The following is a 19,199-nucleotide window of genomic DNA, read 5'->3' on the forward strand; positions in this document are numbered from 1 at the left end:
ATACATACAGAAATACTATCTGTTAAATTATATTAAATAGTTTAATTGTTGCCACTAAATTTAGAATTAATAGAATAAAGCTGTAACTTTCCCATAATTTTACTGTCACTTTTATTTAGATTTACCAACTTAAAAATAAAATTTAATATCACTAATCAGCATGGACATATAGCCAACAATAGTGAAGAATTTTAGGTAGCTAGCTAATGTGACAGCATGCTACTATAAATTAAGTTTATTAGCTTAACATAAAATCAACTGTTAACCTTTAATACAGATAAAAAATATATTTTACTGCTGTTTAGCTATTGTGTCATTGTATTAGTTGATGGGGAACATAATCGATCAGAAATCTAGATTAGAGCACTGAAAATCATTGATGTCCATGGGGGGGGGGGGGGGGGGGGTTCTTTCAAAAATCCAACTGATGGAACAGCTTTAACATATTACATTTATTATTGTTGTTGTTATTATTGTTATTTGTTCAAATGAATGGATAAACTTCCACATAACTCTCATGGGAACAGTAAACATCCACAAAAGTGTGTGGATATACTATATTCTATTAAAAAGCAGATTATTTTTACTGTCAAAACATTACATCAAGATACCTCAAATAAAATGATTTCAATGTTCTTTAAAGATTATCAAAACTGCTATTATCTAAATAAACAGCTGAAGTGAAAATCGACTACATCTAGTGGTCAAAATGGGAATTAAGATGATAGACTGATTCTTTATTAATCCTCGAGGGAAATTCAAGATGGTAGTTCTTTCTGTGGTTGGCCTAAATTGTGAGTATTTCAATTAGTTCAATTCATTAGGGTCCGAGCACCGACGGTGCCGAGGAAAGGCGGTGCAAGGGCACTGACTGTCCAAGTGCCTAGGACCCTATTGAAACCCTAGGGTTTGTTATTAGGGTCCAAGCACTGTCGGTCCAAGGCACTGCGGTGCCTCGGACTCTATTGTAATGCAAGGAATTATTATTATACTTTGTAGGCCAGGGAAATTGCATTTTTGGCGGCCTTATCATACCCCAAAATGCGTCAAATTTGGCATACATATCAGGTGAAAAATTTGATATTTTATGGGAGTTGAGCCATAGCGCCCTTGATGAGCTGTGTGTCCTCTAGCTTTCCTCCCACCTTGCCCTCCATCTTGATAAGCTCAAAGTCCACATCCTTCCTCTCCATGTCGGCCGCAGTGAGGATGGCATTCAGTGCAATCTCTGCCATCTCTCTGTGGCACTGGTTGATAACTTTGGAGCCCAGTGTTGTCATAGCTGTCTGAATGAGGGGTTCTGTGTTGTTGGGATCGCAGGGGAAGGTTTCTACAATTTTGTCCAGGTGGTCGATGGCTTGGTCATAACCATCGGAGATCCTGATGGGGTGGATTCCGCGATCCAGCAGCTGCTCAGCCTGCTAAAGCAGAGCCCCAGCCAGCACAACAACTCCAGTGGTTCCATCATCAATCTCATCATCCTGTGTGTGTGCCAAAATGGCTCCATAGCGCCCCCTGTAAAATTGCAAAATGTTGTTACGAGCCTAACTCAAAAAAAGTTTGATCTACAGCTACAAAATTTTGTAGGCATAAGCAGAAAATCAGGACACACAAAAAACTCAATCTCGGCCATGCTGTAAACTCAACAGGAAGTCGGCCATTTTGAATTTGCTGTACATTTTTGGAGATTAATAACTCATCGGAGGTAAGTCCCAGAGACCTCAAATTTGGCCAGTATATGCAACAGACCTTCCTGATGAAAAGTTATCAAAATGCTCCGCACAAGTCAAAGGGCATGGCCATGGCGACTCCCCAAAATATTCATCCTTCGCCATGAAACAGGAAGTGGTGTCTAACTCTGTTGAACATGCTCCAATCTGCATGAAACTTTACATGTGTGATCAAAGTCCCGCCCTGACGTCATCCGTGTGGTTATGTACATTGACAGCCATAGCGCCACCTTGTGGTATTAGGAAATAGCAATTTTTAAAAAAAACTGTCATGTACTATTTCAAGCAGGATGGTCAGATTCACTTCGCAAGGGGACACAAGCCAGTGTCTTTTTGTGCCAGTCTCAAGCCCGGATAAATACAGAGGGTTGTGGCAGGAAGGGCATCCGACATAAAACTTTGCCAAATCAAACATGCGAATCAGATGTATGACTTCCATACTGGATCGATCGAGGCCCGGGTTAACAACGACCGCCATCGGTGCTGTGGACCTACAGGGTGCCGGTGGAAAATGGACTACTGTTGGTCGAAGAAGGAGGGGAGGAAGGTGTGTTCGTAGGAAGAGAGAGAAGAGGAACACCAAGAGTCTAGGACTGAGAGTAGGGACTTTGAATGTTGGAACTATGACAGGAAAAGGTAGACAGCTGGTTGACATGATGCAGAAGAGGAAGGTGAACATACTGTGTGTCCAGGAGACCAGGTGGAAAGGTAGTAAAGCTAGAAGTTTAGGAGCAGGGTTCAAGTTGTTCTATCATGGTGTAGATAGGAAGAGAAATGGAGTAGGAGTTATCTTGAAGGAGGAGTTTGTTAGGAATGTCCTGGAGGTAAAAGAGTGTCAGATCGAGTGATGAGCCTGAAGCTAGAAATTGAAGGTGTGATGTTCAATGTTGTTAGTGGGTATGCTCCACAGGGAGGATGTGAGCTGAAGGAGAAGCAGAAATTCTGGTTGGACCTTGATGAAGTGATGCAGAGCATCCCTAGAAGTGAGAGAGTTGTCATTGGTGCAGACTTCAATGGACATGTTGGTGCAGGAAACAGAGATGATGAGGAGGTCATGGACAGGTTTGGTATCCAGGAGAGGAACGCAGAAGGACAGATGGTGGTTGACTTTGCAAAAAGGATGGAAATGGCTGTAGTGAATACTTTCTTCGAGAAGAGGCAGGAACATAGGGTGACCTATAAGAGTGGAGATAGAAGCACACAGGTAGACTACATCTTGTGTAGACGGTGTAATCTGAAGGAGATCAGTGACTGCAAAGTAGTGGTAGGTGAGAGTGTAGCCAGACAGCATAGGATGGTGGTGTGTAGGATGACCCTGGTGGTGAAGAAGATGAAGAGGGCAAAGGCAGAGCAGAGGACCAAATGTTGGAAGCTGAAAAAGGAAGAGTGTTGTATGACTTTCAGGAAAGAGTTGAGGCAGGCTTTGGATGGTCAGGAGGTGCTTCCAGATGACTGGACAACTACAGCAAATGTGATCAAGGAGACAGGTCAGAGAGTACTTGGTGTGTCATCTGGAAGGAAAGGAGATAAGGAGACTTGGTGGTGGAATGAGGAGGTGCAGGAGTGGATCCAGAGAAAGAGGTTAGCTAAGAAGAAGTGGGACACTGAGAGGACTGAAGAGGGTAGACAGGAGTACAGGGAGATGCAGCGTAAGGTGAAAGTAGAGTTGGCAAAGGCCAAACAAGGGGCTTACGATGACTTGTATGCTAGGTTGGACAGTAAGGAGGGAGAGACTGACCTGTATAGGTTGGCAAGGCAGAGAGACAGAGATGGGAAGGACGTGCAGCAGGTTAGGGTGATAAAGGATAAGGATGGAAGTGTGTTGACAGGTGCCAATAGTGTGATGGGAAGATGGAAAGAGTACTTTGAAGAGATGATGAATGAGGAAAATGAGAGAGAACAAAGAGTAGAAGAGGTGACTGTTGTGGACCAGGAAGTAGGAAAGATTACTAAGGATGAAGTGAGGAGGGCATCGAAGAGGATGAAGAGTGGAAAGGCAGTTGGTCCTGATGGTATACCTGTGGAGGTATGGAAATGTCTCGGAGAGGTAGCAGTAGAGTTTCTGACTGGGTTGTTCAACAGGATCTTAGATAGTGAGAAGATGCCTGAGGAATGGAGTTGAAGTGTGCCGGTGCCCATCTTTAAGAACAAGGGAGATGTGCAGAGTTGTGGCAACTACAGAGGCATAAAGCTGATGAGTCACACGATGAAGCTATGGGAAAGAGCAGGTGAAGCTAGACTAAGGGCAGAGGTGAACATCTGTGAGCAGCAATATGGTTCCATGCCAAGAAAGAGTACAACAGAGGCAATATTTGCTTTGAGGATGTTGATAGAGAAGTACAGAGAAGGTCAGAAGGAGCTGCATTGTGTCTTTGTAGATCTGGAGAAAGCTTATGACAGGGTGCCCAGAGAGGAACTGTGGTTTTGTATGAGGAAGTCTGGAGTGGCAGAGAAGTATGTTAGAGTGGTGCAGGACATGTATGAGGACTGTAAGACAGTGGTGACGTGTGCTGTCGGTCTGTCAGAGGAGTTCAAGGTGGAGGTGGGACTACATCAGGGATCAGCTCTGAGCCCCTTCTTGTTTGCTCTGGTGATGGACAGGATGACAGACAAGGTTAGACAGGAGTCTCCATGGACTATGATGTTTGCAGATGACATTGTGATCTGTAGTGAGAGCAGGGAATAGGTGGAGGAGAAGCTAGAGGCGTGGAGGTTTGCCCTGGAAAGGAGAGGAATGAAGGTTAGCCGCAGCAAGACGGAGTATCTGTGTGTGAATGAGAGGGACCCAAGTGGAAGAGTGAGGTTACAGGGAGAAGAGATCAAGAAGGTGGAGGATTTTAAGTACTTAGGGTCAACAGTCCAGAGCAATGGAGAGTGTTGAAAAGAGGTGGAGAAGCGTGTACAGGCAGTCTGGAACGGCTGGAGAAAAGTGTCAGGTGTGATGTGTGATAGAAGAGTTTCATGAAAGGAAAGGTTTACAAAACTGTGGTGAGACCAGCCATGTTGTTTGGTCTGGAGACAGTGTCCCTGAGGAAAAGACAGGAGGCAGAGCTGGAGGTAGCAGAACTGAAGATGCTGAGGTTCTCTTTGGGAGTGACCAGGATGGATAGGATCAGGAATGAGTATATCAGAGGGACAGCACATGTTAGAGGCTTTGGAGATAAAGTCAGAGAGGCCAGACTGAGCTGGTTCGGACATGTCCAGAGGAGAGAGAGTGAATATATTGGTAGAAGGATGCTGAGTTTCCCATTGCCAGGCAGGAGGCCTAGAGGAAGACCAAAGAGGAGGTTTATGGATGTGGTTAAAGAGGACATGAAAGTAGTTGGTGTGAGAGAAGAGGATGCAGAAGGCAGGGTTAGATGGAGGCAATTGATTCACTGTGGTGACCCCTGAAGGGAAAAGCCGAAAGGAAAAGAAGAAGAAGAGGTCAGATTCACTTCAAATTTGGTGATATAAGCCTAAACACGTTGATGATGATTCCCACAGAAAATGGTGACTTGGCGTGAAAGGGCGGGTCCGTGGCAGCGCGGTGAATTTCCATTTTTTGCCATGAAAATGTAATTATCTATATCTCAGCTGGAAATTGTTAGCCTAACCGCGCTAGACCCATGCTCTGAAGACGCAAGGGTCTAGGCACGCTCGACAGGGAGGGAGGCGGGCTAAAAGGTTGTCTATCAAATCACTCTGCAGCAATTGGGTAGGTATACAACCAATCAGCGCAACGGATAGGCTCCTAGAGCCTGGAAATCAGAGGATGCGGTAGTTCGGTAAAGCCTTTTTATACAGTCAATGGGTGAAGCTCAAGTATATTACAGACATGTTAACAGAAAGATTATTCAGAGTCGGTGCTAATGGAGCTCAACGACTGTTGTCGTTTTTGTTGTCGACCCTGGCAGAGAATTAAATTCGTTGCCGTGGGTTGTCTAGCGTAGCTAGGCTAGTTGTTTCCGGTTGTTTCTGTCAGAATTGTCGCGCCTCTGTCGTCACTTAGTTCTGACTCTACACTTCATGGTGATTCGTCCGGCCAGTTTTAGGAGCATCCAACCTCGAGCCTTATGGAGGGTAACTAGACCCACCCTGGCAGAGAATTAAATTAGTTGCCGTGGGTTGTCTAGCACGACTAGGCTAGGAAATTGTCCAATCTGGACCAAACTTCATATGATGGACACCAGTTGGGGTATGAACACATTTACATTCATGCATTTCAAAATACTCATAGTGCCACCTATTGGCAATAAGATGTTTTGGTCATTACGTTTGCACGTACCATTGGCCGATACTTTGTCATGTCATTGTAGAAATTGGACAGCTCAGTGTTCACGCCTTGATGATGCCACAGTGTGAACATTTTGATGATTCATAAAATGCTGTTTCCTTGGCAACGGATTGTTGCCAAGACAAAGTACATTTTGACAGGTTAGGAAAGCTCAAATGCTCACCAAAATTACCACACACATCAGGACTGCTTAACAGCTTGACATTTTACATGAATTACACATGTGTGTGGAGAAATAGCGCCACCTGGAAATAGCGGCACCTGGAAAATTTCAAACATTTACTACGGCCAGTATGTGTCACCTACAGGCATGAAAATTGGTAGGCGTATGTCACTGGTGAAGACACACAACAATGTAATTGACACCCATGCTGAAAACCCAACAGGAAGTTGGCCATTTTGAATGATGTTTTATATGTTCCACGATTTTCGGTCATTTTTAGTCATTTTCAAAAGCTATAAATTCAAGCACGATGACTCAGAGAGAGCTGAAATTTGATCAAGATGTACATGAGGAATGGGTGATCAAAAGTTATCAAAAGGCTCCACAAAAGTCTTAGGGCGTGGAAATGGTGACCCCTGGAATTTGACAATTTGCTATGGAACAGGAAATGCTGTGTGACTCTTCTGAACATGCTCCAATCTGCATCAAACTTAACATGTATCAGATCAGAGTCCTGCCCCGATGAAATTCAAATGCTGATATACAGTCATACTCATTGCGCCACCTGGTGGATGGAAGGAAATGCTCTATAACTAGCCTGTACATGCTCCTCTGTCCCTGAAATTTTACATGTGTGATGACAGTTTAAGCCCGATGACATCTATTGGCCAAAATACACTCCAGGTTGCAGTGCCACCTGGTGGACATGCATGGATTTGCTGACCAGTGAGAATGCGAGGACCTGTCCAATGCTGCTTGCAGCTTTAATTTTAATCTGTATTCATTAGAGTTCACTAGAGTTGTTAAAAAGCTTTTGTGTATCGATAAATATTAGCTCGGTCACATTGTAGCTAATAGACCTTTATACTGGTACTGTTCACATGCAGATATTAATAATTACCAGCATTAAACACCTAGTGTGTAGGATTTAGTGGCATCTATCAAGTCTCCTGCACATAATTCAATGGAAAAACATGAGACATTTTGTGGAAGCAGTGTTTGGTTGAGCTGCTCTGGGGCTACTGCAGAAACATGACAGTGCAATGTGATGGGTTCTGTGGAAATGGACCACCCTGTCTAAATATGCAGAGCTCTGTCCAAGCAAACAAAAACACCATTCATAATGACAAGTAATTCATTATGTGGTGAACTGCACAATTTATCCTATGATGAATTATGGTTTCATTATATACAAATCAATCTGTAATTATGGATATTGTATTCCATTTCTGCTAATAGATCACTCTAAATCCTACAGTTATCCTTTAAAACCAGTGAAAGGTGAATAACAATGATAATCTCATTATCACTGGGATGTATTATGTTGTCAGTGAACAGATAATATTTGAAGCTGATGTGTTGGGAGCTGCAAAAATGAGAACCATCTAAGGGGAAATGGCAATGGCTAGACTACTGGGTCAAAAATTGCAGATTTTGTGGGATGTTTTTAGTATGCAGTAGATTCTACCACCAAACTGAGATGGGAAAATGATCACCAAAGGCTCATTGATGAATGTGTGGAACATAGAGGAGCTTCTGTTGTACAAACTGATGAAGACTTTAATGCTGGCTATGACGGAGAGGTATTTGTGTCTCTATAGAAATGTATTGACTCCTATAAACCACTATGGTGCATACAGTGGGCACATTAGCACAGGACATGAGGCAGTGGTGCAGATGAATCACATTTTCTTTCCAATGATGTGGGTGGTCAGGTGTGTGTGTTGTGTGTCCTTAAGAAGGAGACAGGAGAATGAAATATGGGATCAGTGTGACATCATGTGACATGTTGTGCTGGGAAACTTTGAGCAACATGTGGATGCCAGTCTGACATGACTTGCCAATGTAATTACTGTTGTAGGTCATGTAGATGGGTCAATATATATTTGAGTGAGTTTTGTATTCTATGGGATGTATCTCACATACCTTTTTTTTAAAAGGTGTAATTTTTTTTATGTTCATTGTGATCACATCATTATAAATTCCATAATTCTTTATTATGGGAACAATCAGTTATTAAAAAAAAGGACTGGATATGAATGAAATGTCAACTAAATACCTTTCTGAGTTTAACAAGCGCATGGCTCAACACAGGAGAGCCAGTTCCTCAGGACAGGATTCGGCAGTCTTCCTTCACCTTAAGGAAGGACACTTGTTTCAGGACACCAATGTTCAGATTTTGGACAGGGAGGACAGATGGTTTGAGAGAAGAGTGAAAAAAGCCATCCATGTCAAAGTAGAAAAGCCAACTCTGAACAGGGGGTGGGGTGGGTGGTGGGTGGTCTGACATCATCTTTTGCCAATTTACAATCAGGTCCTTTCAAAACTCTCCAAAAGAACTACCTAGCAGACTCATGCTAATGACCACCATTAGCACATGAGGGCTCGGTGACATCTGTGCATTTCAACAACCCCACCAATACTCAAAACAACCATCACTGAGTAGTCAGATGAGTACTGGTTGTTGGAATAATAGCCTTGAACACACCTCACAGAGGTTTAAGTGGCTGTTTGGTTTCCCCTATGTAGAGATCTGAGCATTCCTTGCATTTAAGTGCATACACCAGGTTGCTCTTCTGGCTGTGTAGTGTGGGGTCTTTTGGGTGGACCAGTCTTTGCCTGAGGGTGTTATTTGACTTAAAGACAGGGATCTGGTGTTTGTTGAAAATCCTCCTCAATTTTTCAGACACACATGGGATCACTATGGGAGACGCCAGCGTGTCGTCATTTGTTACGGTCACGTGGTACAAGACCGCTGCTGGTTGGCAAGAACCGGCAGTAACATAACGGCTTGCTACTAGGACGGTATCGGGTTTGAAACAAATACGTGAAGTTATCGCTTTTCATGAATGAAATTGCACATGTATTTACCACAATGGTAATAGCGTGTGTAGTTGTTGGTTGTACGAAGCGTTTTGAGAAGGGATCAGGCTTGAAATTTCACCGAATACCGATTTCAGGAGAGAGAAAATGGCGGTGGCTTCAGCCAGCAACAGGACAAATTGTACCCCAGTAAACAGCAGAGATCGTGTTTGTGGCTCCCACTTTTCTTCAGGTAAACTATTCAACAGTTTAGCATGTTTATTATGTTCAACTTTGAGCTTATTTACCAAAAGATATTGATTTAGTGTCTTATCCTTCGCGTGAAGCGATCTCTACACTTTCAGTTTGGTTCAGTGTTGTCATGTGTTACCGATCGCTTTTTAGGCGATGAAAGTATACTAAAGTCGAATGAAGCATATTCAATAACATCTCCTTAAGCCAGCAGCCTCATATTTGTAACCATATTTGTTTCTGCATGCGTCTAGCGATCGTTTTTTAGAATTGTCCTATTTTCGATCACCAATGCTGTGGGTCTGTTACTGTTACATAGAAGCCATACTGCAGACAAATAATACAGCAACTTCTTGACGTTTCTTTGACATCTTGTTGAAGATTAACAGAAGATATATTATTTTTAATTCATAATTATATATTTTTGGGTGGGTGAACTGCCCAGCGGTGTCAATCAAGTAAAAATAAATGTCGGTGAAGGAAATGCCCGGCCACAATGAAGGATCGTCAACCCACCCAGTCTTCAAATTGTAGGGATCTGGCAAGGTTTTACTGTTTTCCTGGTATCTCAGCTTACTCACGTATATTTGAGGGCCTCAGGTGATAAGGATTGAGCATAATCGGACAATTTCACGGAAGGATAGTTCGCATTGTTATCATCAGCCATTGTTCCTCTGGTTCCTCTTGCAAACCAGCGCGGTAATCACGTGACTTCGTGACGTCACTGTTTGTAAACACTGGCGTCTCCCATATTGTTGCGCCTGCTCTCCTTCTCTTTCGTCTTCCCTGGGTTGTTCTCCTTGCTGGATCTTGTGTGAGCCTTCACAAAGGTCCAGTCAGGGTATCCACAAGTCGGGGCACTGAAAACAGCAAGAGTGCGAGGACCCGTCCAATGCTGATAGTGAGATAGTGTTTGGTTTTTTTCCCCCTCATCCTCTCCACTCTCCATTCAAGTATCCTGGCTCTCAGGAGGCGTTGTTCTTTGGAGAAAGTAGCATTTTAATTTATTTTTAAAATTTTCCTAACATTGTCACATGTGCCATTAAATTGCAGAAGCAAACATTTCTCCTGAGTTTAAAAACTGATCCAGTCCACCAGGTGCTGCTAATGTACAGATGTGTAACTCACAGAAAGAAAAAAAGAAAAGAGATCAAATGTGGACAAAAGCTATGTCAAACTGACAGGGAGCTGGGTGAACCATGGCAAAGTAACAATTTAGAGCTCTAGTGCTTTTATTGTGTTTAATGTTGTTCACATCAACGCTTTTAGCTTTATGAGTGGCAAATGAACAAAGCGATAATCACACAATTTCCATAGAACAATGTCCAAGTCAAAATCTTGCACAAGTGCACCAGTCAAAGTTCAATTTCTGTAATAAATGGTCCATGGAGATGTGAGACACACCCTGAGGATACTTCAATATAGCGTTTCGAGTCATTTCATTGTGTCTAAACATTTCTCACTGCTTTTAAGTGGATCTTGATTTGCTGCTAGTGCAACGGTAAGGTGTTCACAAAATGCCTCAAGGTTTAGCAGAAGTTCTGGAGGAGTGGAAATGTCTGGAAGAGGAGTATCAGCAACTTCAGGTAGGAAATGGGCTATAACCAGCTGCCGGGGTCAAATTACTCACACAAAGCAATTCCTGCTCACATATTTTATGCTTTTTTTATTATGTTATTCTAAAATTTTACTATCTATCAATTAAACATCTTGTAAAGCTGAAATATCTCAGTAATGATTGTTCTTGTGACAGATATTTTGGTTCTGCTCCAGATTATAATATGCCACCTTACAATAAACGTTATAAAAAAAGTTGAAAATGATCTTTGTAAGTTGCACACTGACTGTCAGTGTAACTCTGTGTTCTTGTTGCCATCCAGGAGACTCACAGAATATACTTGCAGAAACTGGATGAAATATCCAAACTACAAAAGAACTGCTCCTCTTCCATCTCAAGACAGCGGAAAAGACTGAATGAACTGTCTCACCTTGTGAAAAAGTAAGTGTCCGCTCATGTCCACCAACTGGCATGGATGCAGATTTACAGTTACAGATGAATGCAGTGCACCAGGTCAGAAACACACACAAGGAGGATAAAAGGAAGAACTGATATTGACTAAATGGACCCTCCTCAGCTCAGATACTGTAAATATGTCTCAGCGATGACACAAAATTATCTTGTGCTTTTCAATCTCTCATCAGATGCAATAAAGGACCATCAGAAGAAGATGTTAAGAAACTGGAAGAAATAAAAGAGAAAACCAAGACACGACCAAATGCATTCTCTGAAATGGAAGCTTTCCTTCCCAAGAAAAATGGGTGATGATTTGTAATTAATTAAAAACTATTAATTAAAAGCACAATATTTTTCTGAATTACATTTAAACCTTCTGTGAAATTAAATGAAGAAAATAATGTTATGGTTCCTTTTTGCAGGTTATATCTCAGTCTGGTTCTTGGAAATGTGAATGTCACTCTTTTCAACAAGCAGGCAAAGTAAGCAATGGCCTTCAAAGCCAAAATACAGGGAATATCAAGTCCAATTTTTTATTATTATTTTGAAATTATGAAACATTTGTTTAACATTTTTCAACCACTGATGTCTTGATTTAGTGGTGCTCTTTGATTCAGTGAGATGATTTATGGCAGAATCATGATAGAGTCATTGCGACTTACACTTTATGCACTACAGTTAATGAAAGAAAACAGATCCCTTATTTTTCCTTTTCATTAGCTGATGGATTTCGTCATATTCTATTAGTTGTACCTGGTGGTATTGAGTTCTGAATATGTCACATCCTCATCAGATTTGCCTACAAAGATGAATATGAGAAGTTCAAGCTGTACCTCACTGTCGCCCTGATGCTGTGCTCCTTCATCTGCTATTTCTTTGTGAGCTACAGGTACAACAAACATCAGGAGCAGCATATTGTGATACGTATCAGCTGCAACACCTGTGTCACTTTCTTCTTGTTTTGTAACATTGACATTGTCTGTATTGTCAGTCTGAATATAACAAAGCTTGCATTCTTGACTTTAGGTTTTTAGATGCAATCCTCAATTTCCTGCTGGTGTTTTACTATTGTACATTAACTATCCGGGAAAGTATCCTCATCACCAACGGCTCCAGGTTTGCACAAAAAACTTTTCATTTTTTGAAAATAACATCACTGTATTTCTTTTTTAAAAAAAAGATAAATGGCAAAGTATTCATAGCTCTTGAAACTTTTTCTTTGTACTTTCATTATCATTACACTGCAAAAATAAACATTTTTGTCAGTTTTTAACAGTAGATTTTTAAACAATTTACTTTTAGTTTACAAATTGTTAAATTAAAGAGATTAACTACTGAAAAAGAGTATTGATTTTCATGTAACCCTAAAGAAACAAGCTGAAACTATAAATAATGTCTCACCATAAAATAACACAATTTTAACATATTAAAATCAGTAACAAATATCATTATTTAGATATTTGCTAATATTTGAAACATAATTGAAAACAATTATTTTAAGATGCTCCCTGTAAAAACTATAAATAATGTCCACATCAAAAATCTGTATTTTTACAAATGGTAATTTGTTGTTTTCTTTATTTAGAATATATTCATAAAATTGCAAGTTAAATTATTTTCACTGTATTTAAATTATTTTAAAATAGCATTATTTTATTGATATTTTCTTTTTTTGAAAGAGAAAAAAATATGAAAATTGCCAAATATTATTTAACTTTTATTTTGCAAGTTTTTCTTGTTTTGTTGAATTAGTGATAATAAATATTAAAATCACATTAAAAAACATATTAATTTATATGTTGATTTATATTTGCCAAAACTGCAAATAATGTCCACATCAAAAATCTTTTTTTTTTTTTTTGTAAATAGTGACTTCTTCTATTACAATGCGTGACCAGAAAATACCCTCTGTTGCCATAATAAAATCATGTAAAAATACAACTAGATTGCATATATTTGCCATTATTTTCACTGTTTTTTCTGCATTTTTGGCACCCTTACTGCCAGATTTTCATGTTTTTTGAATGGAATTTTTTGGAACAGTTTATGGTAGCTCATTGTTTTCATATTTTCATCCGTTTTCCCAAACATACAATTTGAATATGGTCTAAAATGTGTCCTGCATTACAGAATCAAAGGATGGTGGGTTTTCCATCACTACATATCGGCTTTTTTGTCTGGTGTAATGCTAACATGGTGAGTAGAGGAAAACAGAACCCTTAAATCACAGATTAAAAACAAGGAAACACAATTTTAAAACATTTAAACTCTGAAAATTAAATTATTCATTTTCAAGGCCAGATGGGAACCTGTACAAGCTGTTCAGGAACCAGTTCCTTGCCTACTCCGTCTATCAAAGTAAGCCCAAACCACCTGTAACGTATTCATGGTTAAAAGTTTGTGCAACTACACAAAAGTCTGATGTGTGTTTCTGTCACCTGGAATCGACAGGCTTTGTTCAGTGTCTGCAGTGCTACTATCAGAGTGGATGTCTGTACAGACTACGAGCTCTGGGTGAAAGACACAACATGGATCTGACCGTGGGTAAGACACATTTCAATGAGCCAAGGACACTTAATGAACTGATTCAGACACATTTTATTTAACTATTCAGTAAAAATGTCCCTTTAAAGTTGATCAGCTATGTGCAGGAGTTTACAAACGCATTAAAACCTTCTCTGCCTTCTTTCTTCAGAGGGATTTCAGTCATGGATGTGGAAAGGGCTGACGTTTCTTTTGCCCTTCCTCTTTTTTGGACATGTGAGTACAAGCTGTGATGCTGAAAAGGTTTCTCCGAATGCTTTGTTAGCCTGAAAAAAATAATGCTTTGTCATGGTTTAGACTGCACAAAGACTGATAAAACTGCTGATGTCATTCTAGACTTCATATTATTCAGTGTATGAGGCCTTATTTTATACAGTGTTGTGTTTGGATAAGAGCCTAATCTTTAGCATGTCTGTGTGTCTGCCTAGTTTCATGCTACATCCATTCCCTTTTCAACACAACAAAACTTTAAATCCTCCTGTTTTGTCTCGTAGTTCTGGCAGCTCTTCAATGGCCTGTCTCTGTTCAGAATGGCTCAGCTCCCAGACTGCAAAGAATGGCAGGTCAGTGCTCCCACAGTCGCCAAGTTTTATTGTTTCCCTGTGCGTCAGCTTTTACAACCGTTAAAAAATTACTGGATTTACCTCTCATCTACTCATCACCTATACACTTGCTATGTGCTTAGACTATATAATTACGGTACCCCAATAGAGAGGTTGTCATCCATGTGGCTAGAATACATTTGGTCAGATGTATAAGTAGGAGTCAGGTGTTCAATTATGCAGTTGCAATAAAATTTGTGAACACTTTAAAATTTGAGATTTTTCTGCTTAGATTTGACTTCAATTTTCACATATGTCTTAAAAGTAGATTAAGAGAACCCAACTGAAGAGATGACTCATAAATATTTGACTCTGTCTTTTATTTATTGCGGAAAATGATCCAATATTAGCTATTATGTGAGTGGGAAAAGTATGTGAACCCTTGCTTTCGGTATCTGGTCTGGCCAACTTGTCCAACAATAACTGCAAGTAAACGTTTCTGGTAACGAGAATTTTAACCCTTTCCTTTGAACTCTGGGATGTTGGTGGGATTTTCCTCCCATGAACTGCTCACTGCAGCTCCTTCCACAATATTTCATTTGGAAGAAGATCATGATTTTTATTCAGCCATTCTAGAAGTTTAACTTTATTCCTTTTTGACAGTTTTCTGGTAGACCAAATTGAATGTTTAGAATCATTCTCTTGTTGTATAACTCACTTTCTCCTGAGATTCAATCCACAGACAGATGTCTTGATATTTTTCTTTTGAATTCACTGGCATGCTTTGGATGATACCGCCACCACCATGTTTCACAGATGGGATAAAGTTCTTTGCTGGAATCCGATGCTATCCTTTCACCAAACATGATGTTTCCCTTTTAAATCAAAAAGCTCAATTAAAGTATCATCATTTTTTCATCAGAATTTTTTCCAGCAGTCTTTTAGCTTGTCTGTGTGATCTTTATCAAACTACAGACAGGGAGCAGTGTTCTTTTTGAAGATCAGTAGTTTTCCTCGCAAACCTGTTGTTTTTCAGTGTTCTCCCGATGGTAGACTCAAGAACATTAACATGACAAATGTGAGAGAGGCTTTTAGTTGCTCAGAAGTTACCCTGGTTTCCTTTGTGACCTCATGGACTATTACACGCCTTGCTCTTTCAGTAAATCCTGTTGATCCACTTCTTCTGGAGGTCTTGAATTTCATCCATTAGTGCACAGTCTGCCTGACTGTGGATTGGTTGAATCCAAACTGATGGTTTTGTAAAGTTTTCCAGTCTGATGAGCGTCCACAACGGTTGTCTGAGGTCCTTAAAAATTTCATTTGTTATAGCCATGATACATCTCCACAAATGTGTTGTGAAGGACGGATTTCGATCACTGTTCAATGAAACATAGTGCCCACCTAAAACTGACTGTCATCCAAATGATTGCAAACATAATTTCACCTTCAAATTTACTGCAAATCCTAGTGGGTGACATATTTTTAACACTCACAATCATGTAACATTGCGAATCTGAATATTTGTATCTCTAAATTAATATTTGGATACCACCATAGCGACCAAATATTCAGATGTTCGAGTTCAGTCATAGTCATAATTATTAATTATCCTCACTAAATACATAACCCTAGCTAATATCAATGTCTAATTTGTTGTATTATGATCTCATTATCTACCTATAGGCTTTATGTAATAATCTGGATATGTTTTAGGTCAAATTAATGCAAAAAAGAGCAAATTCTACAAACCTTTAGGCACTCACATTTTGAAAGTAACTTTACATTATTTTTGAGTACTTGACCTCCATCTGAGAATCTCTCCATAAATCAAGAAAATACCAAAAATTTAGAATGACTAAGTCTAATTTTTTTGCTGATTCATGTATTGTTCTCTGCGTTCCATGTGATTGCAGGTCATGATGTGTGGTGCCTGCTTCCTTATTCTGTTCTTGGGAAACTTTTTCACCACTGTTGCAGTCGTTCAGCAGAAACTTAAGACCAGGAATCAGAAACGAAAGAGCCTGTGACACGTTTAATAATCATTAAATGTCATGCCTTTTTAAAAGTGCCTCATATGCTCCTCTCTGAATGAAAGCTCCTTTCACCATCAGCTTCAGTTGTATTTACTATAATAATCAATGTATAAGTCTTTAAATAAATAAAGCATATATCGATAAATATTTTAAAATGTGTAATGAAATACTATTCAGAGTTAAAATGTGATCTACATTACCTTCTTTACTCCATCTTTTTAAGTTTTTATAATCAAGAAAACCACTCTAATAAGAAAATGCAAACAATGCACCAATAAATCGATCCTTATATAAAGTTTCAAATTTTGCAAACTTGTGTTTTTTTGAGTACTGCTGTATAATATTCTCACACATACAAATGTATTTAACTGCAGTCATTTATTGGTCTTTTGAGTTAAAGTGTGGTATGATAATATAAAGTACAGTCAATGTGATCACATCACATGCATGGATTATTGTTTCACTCTGTGTATTCAGACAACAAAATAAAATGCAATCTGGGCTGAAACTGAAGTTTGTGTATGGGAATGTAGCTAAACAAATTTACTCATGACGTGGTAGTGTACTTTCATTTTCTGTGTTTTTTTTTTACTCTGCTTCATTGTATCACAAGGAGAAATATAAAGTCTCATTGCACATTTTTCTGAATGAATGAGTAACCAGGTATTTGGCATATTAACATTTTACACACAAAAAATGCAAACTTGGAAGATATGATTCATTGTAAGAGATAAAACTCTGAAGTCGTCAACATGAACTTCAATTCCACCTGCTTCACCTGTTTACCATTTGAACTATCCTGCTTTGCGTTCTTTCGTCAATTTTTCTCTTCCATCCCCGTGCAGGGAGATCAGCCGCAGTTTCATAGGTTATAAACTTCTTGATTATAATACGCACAGTGGGCAAAGGAACTTAAAGCTCTCTGGAGATGGTCTTGTACCCTTGAGATTGTTCATATTTTTCAGACACTTCTTGGCTCTTCTTTCTCCATGCTTGGTGTGACACACATAGGCACACAACACAGAGGTTGAGTCAACTTCTATGCATTCTAACTGGCTTCAGGTGTGATTTCTGTATTGCCAGGACATGTTACTTGCCACAGGTGAGTTTAAACGAGCGTCACATGCTTGAAAGAAAATGATTTACCTGCAGTTTTAAAAGGGTGCCAACAATTTTGTCCAGCCCATTTTTTTTGGAGTTTTGTGTAAAATTATGTCAATTTTGGCTTTTTTCTTCTGCTTTTTTGTGTTTTTCCAACACACATCAAGGAAATAAACATGTAAACCGATTTAGCACTTAAAACCTCAATTTCTGGTGCAATGTTGTCCTTTGAAATGTAGTGCAGTAGAGATTAAAAGTATATGATAGAGCATGTAGAGCACATCATTAATTCTCCATTGAAATTGCAGAATAATAAAACAGAAACACAAAGAAACACAAAGAGGTACAAAAGAAAATAGCTATATAAAAAATGTAAAAAATCTTATTAAAAAATTGAACCAAGGCTAAAAATGAAGACAACACTTTGCATATACATGTGGTATAATCAGGCGTGAACTAACCGTGACATCACCCGTTGGTTTCAACGCTGAAATGAAGCCCGGATTTTGCTACTTTCTGGTCGCCGTTTTGGATTTTTTGGAGCCAGTGACGTAAAAAGCGTCATCAAACAGGCTGGACCGGAGAGCAACTAGGGGCAGGATTGCCTGAAGACTCTCTTATCCCACCCACATTTTACCGCAGAGGCTTCTGTTGCTGTCTATCAAGTATAGCCACGCCTACTGGCTCCACCAACTTTAACGATTTATTTAAAATTCAGTATTGATTTATTTTAAGATCGGCCACCTGATCTCTCATTTTGACCATGAAAACTAACGGGAAAAAAATCCTGAGCTGTAGAAAATCGGTCTATCAAATTTTATTTTTTCCAAAAATGAATTGGGGTCTATGGAGCAAAAGCTTTTTGGAGCCAACCCTAGCGGACGGCGTGATATTGCAAGTTTTTGACACTTCCGGGTGGGCTTCAATTTTGGAGCCAGATGCTACGTCCACTTTATATACAGTCTATGGGTATAATGTGATATTTTATGCATTGTTAGTGTAAATTCAGTTGAAACTGTATGTTCTTATGTATTGAAGGAGAATCACATGATTTTCATAGATAAGTAGTAGAAAAATGGCACAGTCCATCTATGAATACACACATTTAATATAAAGCTAGCTGAACATTGTGAATAGTCAAACATTTACTTTTCTTAAGTCTGGAGTGTGTCTTTATTTGTATAGCGACCTAATCATAAAAATATTTCTTTTATTGAACTCTGGACAAAGGTGGCGTCAATACCACACTGATTGCAAATAAAAACCTCTAGTATCAGTGCTGACACCAACAAGTTTTGGCTGGAAGAATGAAATCAGCAGATAAAGGTCTTGTTTTTTTGTTTACTTCAAAAGTTTATGTCAGTACAGTACCTGACTAAATGTACCATAGTACTTTCTAGTCGTCATGACAAGTCTTTATGAGTACTTTGAACTTTGAATGTGTGACTTACTGTAAGTATTTTCACAATTCTATTTGTTATATTCCTCATTTTACCTAATACAGCTGAACATGCAGGCTGAAAACTTCACATGTTGAAACTGGTGTCCTTGGTACTGGAACTAAAACACTATTTAACACTGAGGAGGACACGTTTGACGAATCTCCCTCTCACTGTGTCAAAGATACATGGAGTTTGTTCTTCTGGATGCATTACATAACCATGACCTCTGCCTCATGCCTGCACTTCCAGTTATTTATTATAGCGGCGTACACGTGCGCAGCACTGTTGTAGACCGGTCCA

The 19,199-nt window shown here is 39.5% G+C and overlaps 1 protein-coding gene across 1 annotated transcript; it reads left to right on the top strand.

The window, feature by feature from the left end:
* Nucleotides 1-9,580: 9,580 nt before the first annotated feature.
* Nucleotides 9,581-16,659, top strand: tmem120ab (transmembrane protein 120Ab). Its single transcript, XM_051958359.1, has 11 exons — nt 9,581-11,222; nt 11,426-11,542; nt 11,660-11,719; nt 12,031-12,126; nt 12,264-12,353; nt 13,368-13,433; nt 13,534-13,595; nt 13,689-13,781; nt 13,933-13,997; nt 14,276-14,344; nt 16,237-16,659. Exons 2-11 carry the CDS (start codon nt 11,514-11,516, stop codon nt 16,348-16,350), a joined length of 744 nt encoding a protein of 247 aa, XP_051814319.1. The 5' UTR covers nt 9,581-11,222; nt 11,426-11,513; the 3' UTR covers nt 16,351-16,659.
* Nucleotides 16,660-19,199: the final 2,540 nt, after the last annotated feature.

This window comes from Acanthochromis polyacanthus, chromosome 13 (assembly GCF_021347895.1).
Source record: "Acanthochromis polyacanthus isolate Apoly-LR-REF ecotype Palm Island chromosome 13, KAUST_Apoly_ChrSc, whole genome shotgun sequence".
Taxonomy (NCBI): Eukaryota; Metazoa; Chordata; class Actinopteri; family Pomacentridae; genus Acanthochromis; species Acanthochromis polyacanthus.

Coding starts and splice junctions, on each gene's coding strand:
- tmem120ab (XM_051958359.1), top strand. CDS start 11,514: ATGGAAGCTTTCCTTCCCAAGAAAAATGG. Junction 11,720..12,030: donor CTTTTCAACAAGCAGGCAAA/GTAAGCAATGGC, acceptor CATCCTCATCAG/ATTTGCCTACAAAGATGAAT. Junction 13,434..13,533: donor TCTGGTGTAATGCTAACATG/GTGAGTAGAGGA, acceptor TTCATTTTCAAG/GCCAGATGGGAACCTGTACA.